Below are 21506 nucleotides of genomic sequence, written 5' to 3' on the forward strand. Positions count from 1 at the left end.
TGTTCCATGTACAGAGAAGAAAATCAAATCATCTACATCCATCAATCCATCCACTTTTTCATGTACAGAGAAGAAAAGGGGCTCGCCAAGGCAGAGGTCCAAGGACAGCAGTGACTGGATGGGGTCGTCGGGGCCGGTGGAGGACGGCAGCGGACAGCGGTCGGGGCTGGCGGAGTAGAGGACCTCAGGGGCCGGCGGGATGGGGGTCAGAGGAGGCGCCACGGAGGACTGCTTCGGCCGGCTGGATGGGGGCGTCGGGGCCGCGCTCGCCGGCTCCGGCAGGGCTCCGAGGAGGCCGCGGTCGTCGAGGGAGGAGGGGTGGCGGGGCTTGGAACCCTAGCGGCGACTGGAGGAACCCTCGGGCGAGGGGGGATCGAGGGAGGACAGGGGAGCGAGCGGTTGGTGGCGTTTCCTTGGCTGCGGTGGGTCGGGCTGTGGGAGGGGCATTTTGCCCGTAAATTCGTGTTGAAACAGGGGTATACCCTTAAAATCCAATCGTTTTCTTTTGCGGGAGCTCCAGAATCGCCAGAATCAACTCAAAACGCTGCTTCTGAGTTGCATTGTCGATTATGGTTCGATTTTGACGATTCTAGAGAATCAAAATGAGTTCTTTCTAGCTTCTGATTTTCCAGACCCTGATTCCCCATAATCGGGTCAAAAGAACTGGGCCGTAATTTGATGGCAGATAAAGAGAAGGAAAAAAAGCTTAATTAGCCTCCCTTTAGACTTTGTCAAAAGCAGTTAGATGGAGCACTTCATTACTTAGTCGTGGCTGGCAACAAATTCTTTGGTAAATCTACACTAGTACTATATATTTCCTTCCCTTTTGATTCGAAACAAAACTATATAAATAAACATATTAGCTCAATTAATTTGATTTTCTTATCGACGTAAGTACAGCAGCTATATAAGTATATAGCTCGATGGCATGCATTATTGGCCTGCCCACGCATGCATGCATGGCTTATCTGTTTTCCTTTCCTTAATGGAGAAGCAATACTGCTACTAACATTTTTGTAAGTTAATGAAAGACACTATAAAGAAAGCTAAGCTAGCATGGGCATGCAACAACTGACAAAGCAAGCATACACCACCGATCACTTGTTCGCATGCATGGGTCCTTTTATTTATTTTTTGACAACCAGTTCTTCTTATGGGTCCACGTACTATTTTAATATTACTAGTACATCTTTTGCATGCATCACATGCATGCATGCGACGTACGTACATTTCTGCATGCTGCATACGTGTACTGCTTTTTTTTAAAGAAAAATCCATTGTTGTGAACATATATATGTAGGTAATGAAAGAAAAGCAGTCGATCGAGATGCCATCAACAGAGCTTCTTTCTTTCTTTCTTCAACTCATCTTTAGGATTCCCTTTTACCTCACCCTTTTCTCTCCCCTTTTCTCACCTTATCTTCATATAAGAAACTGGAAATGCCCTTACTTCGTGGGGTGCCATCGGGTCAGGGTGAAAGGCACTTTTTTTTTTGGGCAAAGCATTTGTATAATTCTTTAAGCTGCTACTTTTAACAATTGCTTGCTACCTTTCGCAAAATAAAAACTGTTTGCTACAACTTTGAATTAGTATAATCATGGCACTACAAAAAATAACTATTGTACACATACTAAAGTTTATATAACCAGTCTAGCTAGGAACAAGTGGTCAAATTTTAGCAACACAGATTGTAAGATGCATTCTAAAGGAAAAAAAACAAGTGTGATTAAGGCTCAGCTTTGTGCTTGTCAGATGAATTGAGTTATGTTGAATATACTTTATAATCTAAAGTGGAAAGATGATAGCTGCAGAGAAATTTGGTTAAATAGGTGACAATATATGCAATATGTTCCGCAATCCTTGCGTACTAGACCAATGTTCAAGCCTCATTTAGCCATGAGCCCGTTATATCAACGTCCTGTCCAAACCCAACCTTATATAGATTAAGCACATGTTCATAAGAGGCAGGCCTTGGATTCTTTGTCCTAAAACGTTATATAGCCATTCTTCTTGGTTCTTCGTGGTTTGGCTCTTCTTCTACGATTGATAGATACACATATAGTATGAGACTAAACCCAACAAATTTTGTCCTCGCATGTCGGTTTGTCCCTAAACTATGATCATTTATTAAACTACGATCGGAAGTTCTTGGCACATGTGCGCAATTTTCTGGATTTATTTCAGACCTACCAGCGACGTGCGTTCCGTGGGAGCAGACGTTTTCATCGACTACGAGTCCACATTCAGTAAGACAACTGTCTGGTTGGTTGGTCACTTGAGGAGATGGTGTGCATGCATGGGATCAGTTCATACATACACTTTATTAGACCGACAAAAACCAGACGCAGCATGTGCTAACTACTCTAGCAGCTAGGGCATGCATAGCAATAGCATACCTGCAGGCTAGCTATATATACATGCAGCTCGCTAGCTAAGCTTGTCAACATCGATCGAGAAAGCAAACCATCGCCCATTCAGCTAGCTAGAGCCTAGAGCTACCCATCTCCACCGTACGTATCAATCCATCCACATGGTGCCCAACGGTAACAATGACAACAACAACGCCGCCAAGGACTACCGTGACCCTCCCCCGGCGCCGCTCATCAACGCCGGCGAGCTGGGCAAGTGGTCGCTCTGGCGCGCCGTCATCGCCGAGTTCACCGCCACGCTCCTCTTCGTCTACGTCACCGTCGCCACCGTCATCGGCCACAAGCGCCAGACCGACGCCACCGTCGGCTGCGGCGGCGCGGGAATCCTCGGCATCGCGTGGGCCTTCGGCGGCATGATCTTCGTCCTGGTCTACTGCACCGCCGGCGTCTCCGGCGGCCACATCAACCCGGCCGTCACCTTCGGCCTCCTCCTCGCCCGCAAGGTCTCCCTCGTCCGCGCGCTGCTCTACATGGTCGGGCAGTGCCTCGGCGCCATGTGCGGGGCCGGCCTCGTCAGGGCCGTGCACGGCGCCCAGTACGCGCGCCACGGCGGCGGCGCCAACGAGCTCGCGCCGGGATACTCCAAGGGCGCCGGGCTCGCCGCGGAGATCATCGGCACCTTCGTGCTCGTCTACACCGTCTTCGCCGCCACCGACCCGAAGCGCAAGGCGAGGGACTCCCACGTGCCCGTGCTGGCGCCGCTGCCCATCGGGTTCGCGGTGCTCATCGTGCACCTCGCCACCATCCCCATCACCGGCACCGGCATCAACCCGGCCAGGAGCCTCGGGCCCGCCGTGGTGTACAACAACAAGAAGGCGTGGGACGAGCAGTGGATCTTCTGGGTGGGGCCCTTCATCGGGGCCGGCGTGGCCATGGTGTACCACCAGTACATCATCAGGGGCGGGGCCGGCAAGGCCTTGGCCTCCTTCCGCCACAACTACATCTCTACAGCCTAATGCATTAATTTGTTTCCTTCCTTCCACCATTCATCAGAGAGCGAATCTGCAAAATGTACATGCATGGCTAGCTTGCATTCACCGTCTCGTGTTTTTTTTTTCTTTTTTTTTTAAAAAAAAAATCGTTCTGTAGTTTCTGTCATGCAAATTAACGAGCATATGTACGTTTGGTGTTGTAAGTTTTTTTTTCTTTGCAGGGTTTAATTTGGTGTTGTAAGTTAATTCAAATATTACAATACAAACATGTAAGTGGTGTACGTTGTGTTGTGTGTTTAGTTAATCGTCTTCCTTGTAGTAGTAAATGTGAATTGCTCGTTAATTCACTGTCACTCATTCCTCACCTTCTTTTGAGCACCACAAAAACTTGTATGACATTTATTGAAACTAGTTTTCTTTTTTTTCCTTGTTGCAAAACATATCCGGTTCTATTGTTGCACACGGTTGCAGCTCCGGTTCGCCGTCTACGCTTTTGCAATATCCCCCGGGTGTTGTGTAGTCACGATGGTTGCAGCTCCCGGACTCGACGGTTGTGGCCGCAGCATTGGTGGGGTGACAGCTGCTACCTCACCGGCTGCCAGAAGCGTGGATCGCCGGTCAAAGCTGTGAGGAGGAGGAGGAGCGCCAGAGCGTTGGCCTCCGACCTGCAGCAGCCATGCATCGTCGTCCACTGTAGCGTAGCGTGATACATGCTGCATTCCTCCCATCCCGTTGTGGGAAAGAAAGGCTGACTCAAGGTGGGCATGCATGAGCGAGGTGCAAGTCTACAACAACAAGCATGCGGCCGGTGCGACCCACCTCATGCCCAATCCATCGCCCAATTCCAATACCTTTCCTACATACTGCTCACTATTGTAGGGTTTACAAATGAGTCAAGATAATGGATGTAGTTAGCCGGTTGAAATTTTGCCATTGACAATCAATCAGCTCCTGTCTGTCTTTGTAGGTGTCTGGTTTGACAACAGATTCTTTGGACATTGCCACCCACATGTTCACACTTAGTACCTTTCATCAACAGAAGAGACTCTAACCTCGCCGTCCAAATGAGACGACATGAATCTACGTCGGAGCTCTGCGGACTCTGCCATGGTGGACGAACTTGAGGAGGTTCAAAGCCCGGAAGACCAACTCGAAAATAAGATATCCGCTCGAACGCCGCCCCCACAAGGAAAAAAAACTAACCTCAACTACATAGTGGCCGAAGCCGAGGCACCGAGACCCCCCTCGCCGCTACCGGCCGTCTGAGCGGCAAGCAAAGGGGAGGTCGATGAACATGCTCGCCAATGAAGCTTGGAGGGCATTTATTGTCCTAACCGGCATGGGAAAGACAAACCCTAACCAGGGTTTGAGACCAAGTTTGTCCATGGTGCATTCATCTGTCGTGAATGGATCGAGCGGCGACAGCAGCTGGGGAAGCACGACGCTTCTATTCCCTTTTCTTGCCTACTAGGTATGCAGTCCTCCTGATGTGATGGATCAATTTGTTTGAGTTCAATTCCAGATCCATTTTCCCCATCTCTTTCCTGCCCATTTTTGCAGTTTGATTGTCAAATACTAGCAAGAGCCATCCATGGCCAAAACCAAAGTTGGGAGCACTAGCAGAGGGGGTCCAAAGCCAAAGGTACTATATATATATCTAAAACTCTGTTTTTGCTTGTCATTTTTTTAAACTATATATAGTAACATGTGAACTGACTGTTGGCATAATTGCGTTCTAGCCAAGATTTGTATCACACGCCTGCCACCCCCCGCATGTTGCAGAATGTCTTAGAGCATTGTCAAATGATAAGGAAAAGGTGAAATTGGTGCACAGTCTGGGGATGGGTGCCTTCCTCAAGATGAAACCGGATGTCATCTTAGATCCCACTGTCACGTCATTGTTAGTTGAGAATTTTGATTTGGATAAGAAGGCTCTCAAAATTGGTGAAAACACCTACATCGACATACGGTCTCGTGTCAAGGATTTCTACAATCTGCCCAATGGTGGGACCAAACTTCAACATCCCGCGGATCCTGACCATGCAGACCTTGCTTATGCAAGGAAATCAGAGTTCAAATCCCTAGTTGGTAAGAGTAAATATGATGTTTGGAGCAGAATAACCATGGATAAGAATATGGGTCCGCAGAAATTTTGTGTCTATTTTATGAGTGGCTTCCTTAGTTCGTTTCTAGCTCCATCCACAAGTCAATATGTTGATACAAGTTTTCTGAAAGATCTCGTTGACTATAAAAATATAATTAATCTGGACTGGTGTACTTTCGTTGCTGATTATCTTATTGCTGGCATAACGGCATACAAAAATGGGAAGAAAAAAAGACTTGCGGGATGCCTTCACCTTCTCCATGTAAGTTCACTTCAAAAGTTATGGTTTTGTCGATTTAGGTTTGTACCTTATATATATATATGTGTGTGTGTGTGTGTGTGTGTGTGTGTGTGTGCAGCTTATATATGCGGACTTTGCGCACATTCCAAACTTGGAACCACCACCACCTGGTTATCCACGCATTGAGTATATCACCGATGAACATCTAGAATGTGTGGCAAATGTGCTGAAGAAAGAGCCGTATGCTAGCCTGCAGGTATTGTTTTCTACATCAATGTATATTTAAGGCGCATGCAGAACAAGTGACCTATACAAAACTTTCCTTGTGTAATTTTCAGGTGAATGATTCTCTTAAAGCTGACCATGTAGACAATATGAATTCATCACCCTAGAGCTCTAATAATGAAGTAAGTCTATCTTTGTACTCCCTCAGTTCCCAAATAATGAAGATTTTGTTATGTACTATGAAAAGGTTCGCTACTTAGTAGAAAATACATTAAAAGATCTTGTCTTAGCTGTGTACCAGCAGAAAGTTGCAAACCGCTACTATGTACCAACAATGTTTCATATACCTTGGTATTTTTGTATTATCCAAAACTGTCCTTGTTATTTTCAGGTAAATGATTCTCTTAAGGCTGACCATGTAGTGAGCTCTAATAATAAAGTAAGTCTATATTTGTAAATCAAAAGATTTTTTATGTTCTACGAGTAAAAAGTAGTCGAAAATACCACTAAAAGATATTGGCTTAGTTGTATACCATTAGAAGGGTGCAATTTTCTTCTAATATACTAACTCTATTACTTGTCATACTTTGACAGTTAAGTTTTACCCTTTTGTCCCTGTTATAAGCTCCCACTGGTGAGTGCGGGCTTATGGCGGCCGAGCACCAGGCAGGCCGGAATCATACTCCCTCAGTTAGAAAGCTTGTATCTAGCCTTCTAACAATGGCAATTTTCTTCTAATATACTAAACTCTGTACAAAGCTGGTGCATATGTGCTGGACGAACTAGAACTGAATATATGTTAGCATTTGGATTTTACAGTGTCCAATTGCTAGTAATGTACAGATTTGCTGCAGGTTTTAGTTGGTCTATAGTCTGGTTATCTGCCGCTGACTAATTATCTGAACATTGTTATGGTGTTGGCAGACTATCCGAAATTCTGATTTACGATGTGTGGCTTTGAGTGTTGCTAGCTTCTTTTTTTTTGAACCGGGCTATACCCCTTTCCATTGCAAATGAACGGAAATACAGAGTTCAGAAACTCTGAAAAGTTTGTTTCTTACAAAACCTTTAGGCCCTGAGTTGAATTTTGTTTTTGTTGGCATAATAGATGAAAATGTAGCCTTGGCTTCATATTTTGGAAGTTGAAGTATAAGATTATATTACCTGCGTGGCTGATGCTTGTTGTGACTACCATTTTCAGTATGCCTTACTCGCTAATGCAGATGTGCTAGGCGTTTTAATTTTATTTTAAAGCACTAAATAAATCCGCTAGTTATCATGCGAATCATGTTTTATAGTACTATGTGATTGTTTAACTGGACCAAACGGGTGGTACAGATTAACTGACTAAACGTCCATTGGAGATACTAATCTCATCGTCGCACTGTATGGCACCTTACTACTAGAATCAGAACTTGTGGGGTGGGATGGACTGCTCCGTTTGCGTCAGTCTCGAGCGTGAGCTGATAGTACAGTTGAGGAGGGCGCGTCAGTTTTGGTGGGTTTTTTTATTATTATTTTGAGAGAGAATTTTGATCCTTGTTAACACAGTGCACGCATGCCCATTGTTCATCTCTTTTCCGGCTGCTCTGCTCACGGGCATGTCAAAACTGTAGGAGTGCACGCGTGCTCGACACATTCGTGGGCTACCTGTACGAGGTGAAAGCTGATGGAAGCGCTACTCCCAAAAAAATTTCTCGTCGAGCCTGCCGCGCCACGCCGGGCAGTTGAGTGACAAGAATGCCAAACGTGCAATGAGCATGACCCTGCCGTTGGGTAGTGTTAAGTATCTCAACTAGCGCTTGTTAAAAAAGACTGTTTGCCCTATGACAATCCTCATTAGCGAGCTCAAGTATCTCGGCTGGGTGGATTTTATAGCCATAAAAAAAATTCACACGGCAGGGGTAGATGGCGACAACTGTGATTGAGGTGATGGCGTAGTAAATTCCCATACGTGACATGACTGTAAAAAGAGAACCAGGATGCGCGGCGGAACATAAAACCTGAACTGGCTAATGATATTTATATGGTTAATAGGGGTCGTCACATGTAAAACCTGAACTCGCTAATGCTAGTTACATCCGTGACAGCGTCGTTGAGGTTGACTTGATACAATCACATGTTCCAAAAACGTTAAACTTCTTTAGATCGCAAGCATCACATGACTTACATCGTGGTAATGTACTACAACAATCAATGGTCAAATCCATGGTCAAACCTCACAATTACTATAACAATCAATGTAATTGGGACTGCTTAGAGAACTGATAACAAGCGAACCAACTTGCGTGTTAGCTGGTCGTCGGTCTGCCACGTCTGCGATTGAACAAACTTGTGGTGCTGACTCTGCAAAGTTGCTCCAGTACTGACATGCACGTCGTACATGCCTCCGCCACACCAGGTCGAACATGTATAGATCGTTGCAGTGCTGTTCGTACATGTCAGCTTCGCGTCAGAGCCCTATAGACTTTTGCATGTGCGTGGGGCCTGGTTGCTCCAATACGGGCCAAAAATAAATAGAATACGTGAGGGATACACTGCCAGCGGGAATCCACATGGCGTCCTGACGGCCTCGATACCGTTCGCATTTTCCGCCCACTGGTTCCCTATTGTGCACAAGAACTACTCCCTCTGTCCCATAATATAAGAGCGTTTTTTACACTAGTGAATATTTTCCATTCGAAAAATCTTACATTGCATTATATTACCTCTCATAATTTATTTTGTTTTATTTTCTCAGGGATATGATCGAAAAGTAGGACATAACAAGCAGGTGCCAGCGGCCGATGCAAACGAGCAAACAGTAGAGAACGAATCAGAAGAGGTGAAAGGGTATGGAGGTGTAAATGATGACGATGTAGCGGTAAAGGGTGATGTTACTGCACAGAATGCAAATGATAATGCAGGAAATAATCAAGACAACGTAGCTGGCGGAGGAGAAATGGATGCCGAGCAAGAGGAGAAGGATAGCGAAGAGGTGGTTTTGGAGGATCTTGCTGGTGAACGGCAGGATACAACCGAGGTCGAAGAAGAAGAGGATCATGCTAGGGTGGAGAAGGATGAGCAGATGGTTAATTATGTCAGAAATGGCCAAGAATAGGCACTTGAAAAGGAGGATATCAGGAAGGTGTTCGGACAGGTCGGTGATGTTGTGGAGGTCCGTCTCCACAAGGATCTCTCCACCAACAAGAACAAGGCGTTTGCATTCGTCAGGTTTGCAAACAAACAGCAGGTGGCTCGGGCGCTTGCTGAGGTGAAGAATCCTATGGTAATGATCCAGCTCCCTTGATATTACATACTCCCTTTAGTGATCTAAAACGTCTTACTTTTTTACAGAGGGAGTATTTAATAGGATATCATTATTTGTGGGATGTGATACATATGTAAAATTCTCTTTTTCTGCAGATAAATGGCAAGCAATGTTGTATCGGTGCTAGCGAGGACAACGACACACTATTCTTGGGAAATATTTGCAATACATGGACAGAGGAAGCTGTATGTTTTTCTTAATATAAGCAATCATGAATCATGAGCCAGCAAGTAATTTACTTGATAAACTATGTACCTTCTGTTTTTCAGATTAAGAAAAGGCTGAATGAGTATGGGATACAAGGAGTTGAAAGCTTAACTCTGGTTCCTGATACTCAAAATGAGGGAAAGAACCGGGGCTTTGCATTTCTTGAGTTTTCTTGCCACGGAGATGCGATGATTGCATTTGAAAGGCTGCAGGAACCTGATGTTGTGTTTGGTCATCCCGAGAGAACTGCAAAAGTTGCTTTTGCAGAGCCGATAAAGGAAACAGATGCAGAAGTTCTGTACAAGGTGCTTGAACCTACCTTTACCATCCGGCCTCTTGTATTTGTAGAGAATTCCTTCATAACAAAGTTGCCTTAAATTTATATTGATAGGTTAGTGAAAGAGGTGACATGTAGAAGGATTTCACCGTACCTTCAATAACGGGTTAGCTACTTGTAGTATATCTAACAATTACAGTTTGCAATTCTGATCATATTTAGGTACTGTACTTAGGAAGCTTGTTACTACAATTTGGATAATTTGGCACCAATCACCTATTTAGAGTTTGAATCTTAGATCAGACATTTTCTATAGTGGCGTGAAAGAACCAAAAAATATCTCCTTCAGTATCCTATTTTCATAATTAGGTTGTTCCCAATTATTTGTTCTTCGTATCCAACCATTACGCAAGCCTACAATTTGTCATGCCGTGAAATACTTTTTCATGTTGTAGGCTAAGTCAGTTTTTATTGATGGACTCCCACCATATTGGGATGAAGATCGTGTTAAGGACCGATTCAAAGCTTACGGTTTATTAGGTGTGGTGCTTGCTTGTGACATGTCAAGTGTCAAAAGAAATGGTTTCGGATTTCTTTACTTCTCAACCCATGAGGAAGCTCTTGCTTGTATTGAAGCCATCAACAACACCGAATTGGGTGATGATGGCAAACCGAAGGTATTTTCTAATTTGGAATATTACCATGTTTGTTTGTATATATAACTCCTTGTACCAAACAAACATTCTCGCATGTCCTTGATTTTGGTGTTCTTAACTCAGGAAAAGGTACGGGTTAGACTTTCAAATCCATTACGTAAAAGTAAAGCTGTGAAAGGAGGAATGAGTGGCGGCTTTCGGATTGGACATTCTGGACCTGGTTTTAACAGACCTGGTAATTAATTGTGCTGCCTCAAATTTGCTACTACATGTGTTAGTTATATATATGTGGATTTGTTTGTTAAATTTTATGATTGTGCAGATAGAAGTTATATTAGGGGAGAATCAGTCCCTTGTCGGGCAGGTTTCCAGGGTGGTAGGGATTTCAATAATCATGCCCCTAGTTGCGGTGGAAGATATAATTCTGCATCCAATAATGATGCTTTTGAAGCTCCACCATCTGACTTCAGAGCATGTGAGACGTACTCTTGTGTTTCGAGATAGACTGCCTATTGTGAATCAGTACATTAGTCTACTGTATCAACTTGTTTTACACTATTTATTAATGCCACTGACTATTACTAGCAGGTGGTAGATGGGAACCTTCATCAGGGAGGCCTAGTTTTGGTGGACACTTTGGTGAAAATCTATATTTCTCCACAGGTTGGCCTCGTGTTTTTTTCGATAAAGGGCGCTTTTATTATCTCAAAAAATAGCATCAAGAGGATACAAAGCATTATGAATAACACCTGGCCTCTACATAACTAAGATGCACACAGCCAATCACCTAAAGTCTGATAAAAAGAAAGGAAGAAGAAACGACAAATGGGCGACAGTAGAGTCATATAGACCGACACTATGCCTATGTCGAAAGGGGTGGTGGACCGATCCGGAGATTATGCTGCCACCCATGTTGGGTAAAAACCTCCGTAGCCACCTGCTCCAACCGCATACACACCGCCTTGAACAGCGGTTGGTACTCCATTCGTTGTAGCGTAGACCACATACGAAGCGAGTGCGTACAACGGAAAATAACCTACAAAGGAGAAGCATTTTTGTTATTGAAAACCAAATCATTTCTACATAGCCAAAGCGACCATAGTAAGGCATACGCTCTCACCCTTATTAGCGTTTTCAACCTATTTGGAATACCATCCAACCAATGACCAAAAATATTATCGACACTTGTGGGCGGATACAAATTTGACGCTATTTGGATGACTGACCACGTAGAACGTGCAAACTTGCATTGGAAAAAGAGGTGTTTGATTGTCTCTTCATGAGTGCAAAAACAACACATCTTACTCCCTGGCCAGTTGCGCCGTGCGAGGTTGTCTTTGGTTAGAACAACTCATCTACGAAGATACCACATGAAGATTTTAACTTTTAGTGGAATCTTTGACTTCCAGATTTTCTTGTTATTACTCACCGGTACCTCAGAATGCGTGAGCGCATGATACATAGAGTCTACTGTGAAAGACCCCGATGCAGTAAGGTTCCAGCGAAACACATCCCGACCTTGTGTCAAATTGATCAAATCCAGACGGGATAAAAGATTATGCCATGACGTAAGACGGGGGCCAATCAAATCCCGCCTAAAAGAAATATTGGGCGGGAATGAACTGAGCACCTGCGCAATAGTTTTATTCTTATCGCGAGCGATGTTGTACAAGGCTGGATATTGTTCTCGGAGACTGACATTGCCTAGCCAGATGTCTTCCCAAAAATGAATCTCCGACCCGTCCTTTATCGCGAAAGACCCAAAGCAAAAGAGATGTTTCTTTGCTGCCATTAGGCCAGCCCAAAAGTGCGAGTCACCAGGTTTCCAATATGCCTGAGACACCGCCTTTTGACCTAGATACTTGTTGCGCAGCATGGTTTGCCAAACACCATCCTCGGTAAGAAGTTTAAACAACCACTTACTAAGTAGGGCCTCATTCTTGACTTCCAGGTCATGAATTCCAAGGCCACCTTGGTCTTTTAGCCTACAAACCACACTCCATTTGGCCAACCTGTATTTTTTCTTTTCACCATCTCCTTGCCAAAAGAATCTGGATCTAAAATAGTCCAGTCTTTGTAGGACCCCTTTTGGGAGTTGGAAGAAAGAGAGCATATAAAGAACCATATTTGTGAGGACGGAGTTAATCAAAACCAGCCGTCCTCCAACTGAGAGCAATTTGCCTTTTCAACTGCTCAAACGTTTCTCTATCCGCTCCTCTACATGCTTCCACTCCGCAATGGTGAGACGCCGATAATGAATCGGTATTCCCAGATATTTAATCGGGAATTGGCCATGTGTGCAACCGAACAGGTCAGCATAATCGGCCGCCGCCTCAACGGCTTCTCCAAAGCAGAAAAGTTCACTTTTATGGAAATTAATTTTAAGGCCCGACATTTGCTCAAATGCTGACAACAAGAGTTTCAGGTTTCGAGCCTTATCTAGGTCATGTTCCATAAAGAGAATTGTGTCATCGGCGTATTGCAGAATAGAGAGGCCACCATCCACAAGGTGTGGTACTACTCCTGCAATTTGGCCGTCCTGCTTGGCGCGCTCAATCAAAATAGCCAACATGTTAGCGACAATGTTAAATAACATTGGGGACATGGAGTCACCCTGTTGTAGTCCTTTTTTTGTTTGAAAGTAATGACCTACGTCATCATTGACTTTGATGGCCACACTATCTCCAGTTACAAAATTATGGATCCACTGACGCCATTTATTAGAGAAACCTTTCATCCTTAGGGCCTGTTGGAGGAAAGGCCATTTGACCTTGTCATAGGCTTTTTCAAAGTCGATTTTGAATACGACTCCACTCATGTTTTTTCGGTGCATCTCATGGACGGTCTCATGCAGGATTACTACGCCATCGAGTATATTTCTTCCTTGCATGAAAGCCGTTTGAGATGGCCGGACAATATGGTCAGCTACTGAGTTTAACCTATTCATAGCCACTTTGGTGAAAATTTTGAAGCTGACATTAAGGAGGCATATGGGTCTGAACTGTTGGATCCGTTCGGCCTCCTTAATCTTTGGCAACAAGACAATCTCCCCAAAATTGAGTGCTAAGTAATTGCCTGTAGCCATCTCCACCGAGCTTACATTTTGTTTGACAGGAACCTGATCCTGGGTACTTTGATCGCTGTGTATGCCCTCGCTTTGACTATTACGAGCCTCCCTTTTATCGGGGGAACTGATTTGATCACTATGATGAGCCACCATTTTCTGGAGGGAACTGCTATAGAGGTTTGAATCCAATCCTCGATGCAGCAGAGACATGTTCCCTTTCTTGAATATATAATACTATGTCGGATGGAGTCCCTTTAATCCTTATTTTTGAGATAATTTCTCATGGTATATTTTCACTTGCAGACTCTTTTGGGGTGGGGAGTGCTTCTTCACGTGATTACTATGGCCCTGGTCCTGGTCCTGCCTCAGATGTAGGTGTTTTTTTTTTGCAGGGTCAGATGTAGGTGTTTGTCTTGTCTTTTGGTTATCCTCTATTTGTGTAATTTTCTGGCTTACATTTTTCAATCCAATTCTATGCAGCAATATGGTAGGGGCTTGTTCCGACCACACTACAGAGGCGGGCATTCTGGAGGCGGGTATTACTACTAGGTGCTACCACAGTTATCTTGGCAATTATCGTTGTTGCAGACCTTTGCAAAACAATAATTGTCCATATTAAACGATGTGTGGATTTCGTGATGATCTCATCTACTAGAAGCATGTAATGGACCACTGTATTTGAGAAGATCGTATCATGGACTGCCGGTGTTAATGTAAACTTCGGGTGATTTATGTGTTTTGTTGATTGTTACTCCCTCTGTAAAGAATCACTATATTTCTTTACAGAGGGAGTACCTAAACATTATTGTTCCTGATGTAGAATGCAAACTAGAATTCAAGTAAGATGTGCATGATGCTGCAGTTTATCATTGGAGCTGGTAAAGTTATACTTGTCTGAATGTATGTTGGTCAGTTACATTTTAGCAGTTGACGCAAATTTGGTAACTTTAGGTGGTTTTTGGTTTTCAGACATGTGTTTGCTCTGATCTGCGATGATAAAATTTTAGCAGTTGAGCAAAATTTGGTAACCTGTAGGTTGTTCTTACACCCCTAGCTAGCAACGTACATAGTGTACCTGAGGAAAGTATTTCGTAGTGTTGGCCAACTTGAAGATTTGAAACACACTCGTAACCTTTGTTGAAAAAGCTTCTTTTGCGATGCCTGTGGGTGTCGTGTCCCTCTTGAGGACGTCGTTGTGGTATCTCTCCCCGCATCAGGGCTCCGGGTGAAAACCCTTGACTGTGTCTTCGGTCTCGACGGCGGCGGCCTGTTGCGTCATCACCCTCTTGGGGGCGTCGTCGTGGAGCGCAGGTACCCTTCGGTTGCGTTTCTTCACCATCAGCGGGCGAGCTCGGATCCTATCTCGAAGCTCCTTCCGCTCTGGCTTGGGGCGGTGCCGACGGCTTCCTACCCTTTACACGTGATGTCGAGGGCATCGCTCTCGGTCCTTGTTGTGTGCAGGCAGGATCGGTGCTCCACGGTCCGGAGCTAGAGGGCAGGGGTGCCCTCTCCAGCGACAACTTGGTGTGTGTGTGTTGCATCGACGTCCGGTGGTTTCTCATGGAGGCGCGGTCTCTCTTCTAGTTAGTAGCCTCGGGTTTGTCTTGATAGAGTGTGGGCACTCTTGTAATCTTGTTCTATCTTTGATCTGCTTTGTAAGAGGTTTCCCTCATCACTTTGTATCGGTTCGGCCGTATGCTTTATATATAAAGCGGGGCGAAAGCCTTTTTCGGTAAAGGAACAAGACTTCGGGATTAACTGATTGATCAGCAATTGGGGTTGACCCTTCTACAGTTGCTCCTGATCTGGCCGTTGCCGCCGGTGAGCAAATAATGTTCATGAATTTTAAAAATATTATTGAATTCCAAACAATGTTCATGAATTTGAAAAAAGCCCCGCATATTTAGAAGATTTCACATACTATAAAAATGTTCATGAACTTTAAATTTAGAAATACTCATGAATTAAAAAGTTCTAATTAATTTTAAAAATATTCATGGATTTAAATAGTTCAACATTTTTAATAATTCAGGAATTTTAATAAACATTCATGAATTAAAATGTGGCGAAAAACTAAAAGAGAAGAAATAAAAATGAAACAAAAAATAGAAAAAGAAAATATTAAAAACAGTAGTATAGCACAAAAAATAAACAAAAACTAAACAACAAGCAATGCCTTCCCAAAACCGGAAAAACCGGTTGGTCCATTTTGGCCAGGTGTGCGTTTCTTTCAACCAGCAACACACACCCATACAAGCGGGGCCGATAGCCACACTCATAGCCATCGATGCACCAGACGGCTCTAAATATAGAAAGCTTATTCATTATTAAAAATGTGAAAAATGCAATTGATAATAATAATAATAATAATAATAATAATAATAATAATAATAACAATAATCAAACAAGAAAAGAAAAAACTATATATATATTAAAAGCATAACATAATAGAAATAAAGAAAAACATAAGCCAAACTATACCTTCTCAAAACCGGGAAAACAGCAGCCCATTACGGTTAGGTTTGTGTTACTCTCAACCAGCGACACACACCCTTACAGGAGGGGTCCATAGTGACCCTATAGCTAGTCACCGACGCATCAATACACTCCAAATCTTGGGAGCTTAGTATCTGGAAGTTAGATGTGTATTACTACAAGAAGATCTAAAATGAGCATATGTGTATTTATGGAACATAGATTGATACAATGACATCCAAAATGAGCACCAATATACCCTTGTGTATTCTACGGACAATCATCATTTGGATATCAATGATCAAGCTATGACACATTAATGAATCTATGGATGAGATCCATGTTAGATGTTAGATGTTGTGTTGCATTAATGAATCTATGGATGATATCCATCTTGGATATCCATGATCAAGTTGTGTTGCATCAATGAGTCTATAGATGTTATATGTGTTACTATGTGAAGATCTAAAATAAGTATATGTGTATTTGTGGAACACAGTGAGCATTAATACGATGAGATCCAAAATGAGCATTGATATATCATTGTGCATTCTACGGACACTCATTATCTGGATATCCATTATCAAGCTATATTTCATTAAGAGCAGTGCTATACACACGATAGTGTGCAGACGATGTGTGCACGACAATGCAATCAGCTCCGTCCATTGCATGGCAACAGTAGGCAGCAGGCCGCTAGATGCTTATCGTGCAGTGGTCGTGCACATATTTGTCATCTGCAAAGTGGTTCCGTTTCACTAATGAATCTATGGATGAGATCAATATTAGATATCCATCTTCAAGTTATGTTGCATTAATGAGTCTATAGATGTTAGATGTGTTACTATGAGAAGATCTAAAATGAGCATTTGTGTATTTGTGGAACATAGAGAGCATTAACCTGATGAGATACAAAATGAGCACCAGTATATCCTTGTGCATTCTACGGACACTCATCATTTGGATATCCATGATCAAGCTATGTTACATTAAAGAATCTATGGAAGCAACATGTGTATTAATAAAAGTAAAATTTGAAATGTGCATCAATTGTATTATGAATATAAAGGGCATTATTAGCCGGAGGTGCAAAATGTGCACAGACTGGACACTAATTAATATGTGTATCCATGATCAAGCGGCATACTTCATTTATGAATTCTCACTGCACGCACTATAAATAAAACTCAACCTCACGAACACCTCCATCCATCCATCCATCTCTACAATACACACCCTTCTCTATCCATTCCACTCTATCTCCCTCTGCTTAAGGACAGTTCAAGGCTTGTATCTAGCCTTCTAACAATGGCAATAATGTCGCCGACCTCCATCTTCTTCTCTATGATAGTCTTGATGCTCCTTTCCAATGCCATTACTACTCAAGCCGGTGGCTCTGGCGGTGGAAAACCTAAGGCAACAAGCCTCATAGTGGAAGCGTGCAAGAACGCTTCGGGTGAGACCCAAGACCCCGATGTCACAAAGGAATTCTGTTTGTCGACCCTCCAGTCGGACAAGCGGAGCGCCAAGGCTAAAGACCTCCCTGGCTTGGTGCTCGTCTCCATCGACATCCTTAAGGGCCGTGTCACTGATGCTAGTGTCAAGGTCAAGAAAATGCTACAAAACACAAAAAAAAAGGCACACTGGTGATGTACGCTCTCAGTATTTGTGAGCTGCAATATGAGAACGTGGTGAGCACGCTCAACATCTGCCAAGCCATGATTAAGGATCACCAAGGTGACAAGGGCATCCTGCACTCCTTGCGTCTGCCCCACTGTGTGGATATCGCCGGCGACACTTCCAACGAGTGCCAAACTGATCTTGAAGATGTGCCAGGGACGGAGGCGCTGCAAACTGATAACGAGAGGCTGCACATTCTGTTCAACCTCAACACCGCCTTGGTTGTACCATATGATGTCCGTGATTAGATTAGTATAATGATTGTTTTTTATCTGCGAGAAAGGATAATAAATTTGAAATAATAATCATAACATTTGCTGTGGCATAAATTTTACTCATTTTTGTCTTATGGTATATACCCATGGATGGTTATGATTATCCACACAACATTAATCACGGACAGAAATGAGTAAGCCAGAATGTTAGTACTATTTGGATAGAGAATATATACCTCTGGCACGTCTACACAATATATATCTGCTATCTTTGAATATGATGAAGATAAAAGGAACTTGACGTGCAGAGCAAGGCGGGCATTGTCCATCCCATGTCTCGATCGCCTCCAGAAAGCTGGCACGGCACGTTTGGTGGCCATGCTAACTTTATGCTTTGTGTTGGCTTTGTTTTTTCCTTTGCTAGCTAATGCGTTAGCTTGCACACTGTAACTGGCCGGCATTCTTTGCCCTCCTTCTAATCAATCCAAATACGCAGCTCTCCTGTAAATACCGAGTGCATGGATCCTCGCTACAGCGTCAAGGAGATATGAGTTGGTCGCGCTGCTGAACCCCTCCTCTTTTTGGATGATTTGTTCCTGTATTGGGATTTATTGGGATTTCAGCCGAGGATTTGTTATTTGTGATATTTGATGTTTTCCCATGTTTGTGCAGGATTGGATACATCATGATCATTGATGTCAAGGAGGGTTCATCGTCCTAATGAAGCTGAGTAATATCGACTGCCTCTTTTGTGCTTCTGCAATTGGGAATTGTGTTACTTGTGACTTGAGTGGCTTTGGAATATTCGAGAAATTGGGAACGTGGTGATCACAGAGCTTACTTGCACTTCCTGGAATATAATCATCATTTGTGATTTTGCTATGTATTCACTAGTAGAAAACAGACTTTACGTTCGGATCGTTAGTCCCAGTTTGGATTCGGCCCGGGACTAATGTGACTATTAGTCCCGGTTTCAATGGCTAGGAGCGTGTCCTGGTTTGTGTTACAAACCGGGACTAAATGAGCTCTTGGGGCCCCAGCCTGATGCCCCTTTACTCCCAGTTTGTATCACAAACCGGAACTAGAGGTACCAAATGAACCGGGACTAATGATGCCCGTGCCCCCGATCGCTCCTAGCCGTTGGAACCGGGACTAATGATGCCCGTGCCCCCGACTGCTCTTACATAAACCCTTCGTCCAGCCCGAGCCCATTCTATCTGTTTTCCCCTTTCTCTCCTCTGTTCTTCCACTTGCTCGAGCTCTTCCTCCATTTTTGCCAAGATTTGTCAAAAATTGAAGACACCCCATCTATCCAAGTATTCACAAAGGTTAGCAACTTTGTCGTTTCATCTCTCATTGCTAGATTAGCTCGTGCAATGCTCTATAAGTATAGTGATTTGTGGTTTTTAGTTTGAGAGTAATTATGTGGGAGTTTGTTTGATTTATATGCATTTGAGCTCAAATTAACTTCTTAGTTTGCATGTGTGTACTTGTGGTTTCTGGGTATCGAGAGGGAATGTGTCCGGTTTGTGCAGGAAGCGCGGGGCATGTTGCTCCGGTGGCCTCAAAACTTCTTGTGCTCCCAAAGGAGGCCATCGCATGACACGTGCCACGCCCCCCGCATTTTCCAGGCACGTGTGCAATATTCGAGAAATTTATTGCTCTGCTAGGGTTTCATCGCCGGAAATTCCTGATCTCCAAGGCACCACATGAAATTATGCCCGGAAGCGGCATGGGAAATCATGTGTGATGTCATAGGAAAATAAAGACCAAGCACCTATCTGATGGCCCTCGCCCGGTTCTATAGACCAAGCACCCATCTGGTGGCCCCTACGGTCTAGGGCATTGACTGACACTGAGAGGGGGTAGGCCACGGTGAACAACTGCTTCTTCATGTTACGACAGGTCATCGCGAGATGACAAACAAAGTCTAAGCCCTTTCTGTCACGGGATCGCCCATCGAAGACTCGGTTTCGCGGAGGGCCAAGCAAATGCCCGAGTTGAGAGATATGAAGTCTCCAATAAGTTCTATAGCTGTAAGATGGAGGGGAACAGTTCTGTCAGTGAACACATACTCAGAATGTCTAGGTATCATAACCACTTGACTCAGCTGGGAGTTAATCTTCCGGATGATAGTGTTATTGACAGAGTTCTTCAATCACTGCCACCAAGCTACAAAGGCTTCGTGATGAACTATAATATGCAAGGGATGGATAAGAAAATTCCCGAGCTCTTCGCTACGCTCAAAGCTACGGAGGTACAAACCAAGAAAGAGCATCAAGTGTTGATGGTTAACAAGACCACAAGTGTTGATGGTTAAGGTCGTAACCCTAGGTCCGCACGTCCTCTCCATTCGTAGTCGTGCTCGGTAAATATGTGTGTTATTCCTTTTGCTGTTGTTTACATCTCCTTTTATTTTCTTACATGCTTCGCAAAGCACCTTACCATTTTAGTTAGACATTACCGAGATGGTGTTTTCCGGCCGTGCGCCCTTACGGAGGCCCGGATGGTCTACGACGTTGACAGGCACCGAGAGGGGGTAGGGGTTGATGAATACCTGCTTCTCCATGTTACGACATGTCTGTTTTCATTCTTTTACTTTATAGTGCTTAGAAGTTGAGATTTGAAAAAATCTAGCCCAAAACACAAGTCATCAAAAGTCATGTTAGTTTGAAACTTGAGTCATTAAAAGACATGAGATATCAGACAAAAAATGAGAGTGGCAAAGATACACACACAAATAAAAGGTAAATATGATGTGGCTTACTCAGTACCGAGGGTCGATAACCGTTTTCGGTAATAGCTGCATGTACCAAGAGCCCTCTTGGTACAGGTTGTAACCCTAGGTCTAGGGATCTTCATCGTTTAGCTGTGCTCAGTAAGAATTTTCTCCCTATTGCAAGTATCTCTTTTTCTTTCATGGCATAATTGATTTACTTGCCACTAACGAAGAAATTAGCCAAGGATAACTTCGTCCTAAATACGCTATCATTTTGTGCCTTGGGCACCACGGCAAAAATAATATACCTTATATAAAGGAATGGAGGGAGTAGTGCTTAGAAGTTGAGATTTGAAAAAATCTAACACAAAACACAAGTCATGGCATTTTGAAACTTTAGTCATTAAAAGATATGAAATATCAGACGAAAACATAGAGGGTAAAAGAACACACACACAAAAGGAAAAAGGATGTGGCATATACTTTGCCGAGCGTCGAGAAACGGACTCTCGGTAATTTGGAAGTTAACTGACGGAGCCGTCTGTTTCGAGCGGGCATGCCACGTGGCTCCTCTTTACCGTGCACGGCTCTCGGTGTCTACGCGGTTTGTCGTGCAGTGCTTGTTCACCATGAGCCAGTGACGACAAACTAGATAGTTGTCGTGAAGCCAGGTTTGCCGAGAGTGGCTCTCGGCGTTGTTTAGTTTTCCGAGCGTCTGTGTTTTGACTCTCGTCAAAGACCCCGACACCCCCGAGGTATATGAAAGTTCGAGTAGTGATGGAACTGTTTAATCCGAGCATGCATAAGCAAACTTAATAATGGAGTGGCCCTGCCATCATGTCTGATGCCCTTGATCCAAATTACGGAGTTACCTGCTCACGCGATTAGGGTGGATCAACAATTGATGGCCATCACAACCGTGCATTACACCGAGCCGATTTCAGCCATCGTACGGGTGTCTTGTGTTG

General features: G+C 43.8%; 1 protein-coding gene and 2 pseudogenes across 1 annotated transcript; all 3 read left to right on the forward strand.

The window, feature by feature from the left end:
- Positions 1-2416: 2416 nt before the first annotated feature.
- On the forward strand, positions 2417-3463 carry LOC125550114 (putative aquaporin PIP2-1). The gene has a single exon (XM_048713028.2). It carries the CDS (start codon positions 2532-2534, stop codon positions 3384-3386), a length of 855 nt encoding a protein of 284 aa, XP_048568985.1. The 5' UTR covers positions 2417-2531; the 3' UTR covers positions 3387-3463.
- A 1490-nt stretch (positions 3464-4953) lies between these two features.
- LOC125553292 (uncharacterized) lies at positions 4954-13998 on the forward strand (annotated as a pseudogene).
- A 3141-nt stretch (positions 13999-17139) lies between these two features.
- Positions 17140-17915, forward strand: LOC147977494 (uncharacterized; annotated as a pseudogene).
- The last annotated feature ends 3591 nt before the right edge of the window (positions 17916-21506 follow it).

Source organism: Triticum urartu, chromosome 4A, assembly GCF_056163025.1.
Source record: "Triticum urartu cultivar PI428250 chromosome 4A, HENAU_Tu73, whole genome shotgun sequence".
Taxonomy (NCBI): domain Eukaryota; kingdom Viridiplantae; phylum Streptophyta; class Magnoliopsida; order Poales; family Poaceae; genus Triticum; species Triticum urartu.

Coding starts and splice junctions, on each gene's coding strand:
- LOC125550114 (XM_048713028.2), top strand. CDS start 2,532: ATGGTGCCCAACGGTAACAATGACAACAACAACGCCGCCAAGGACTAC.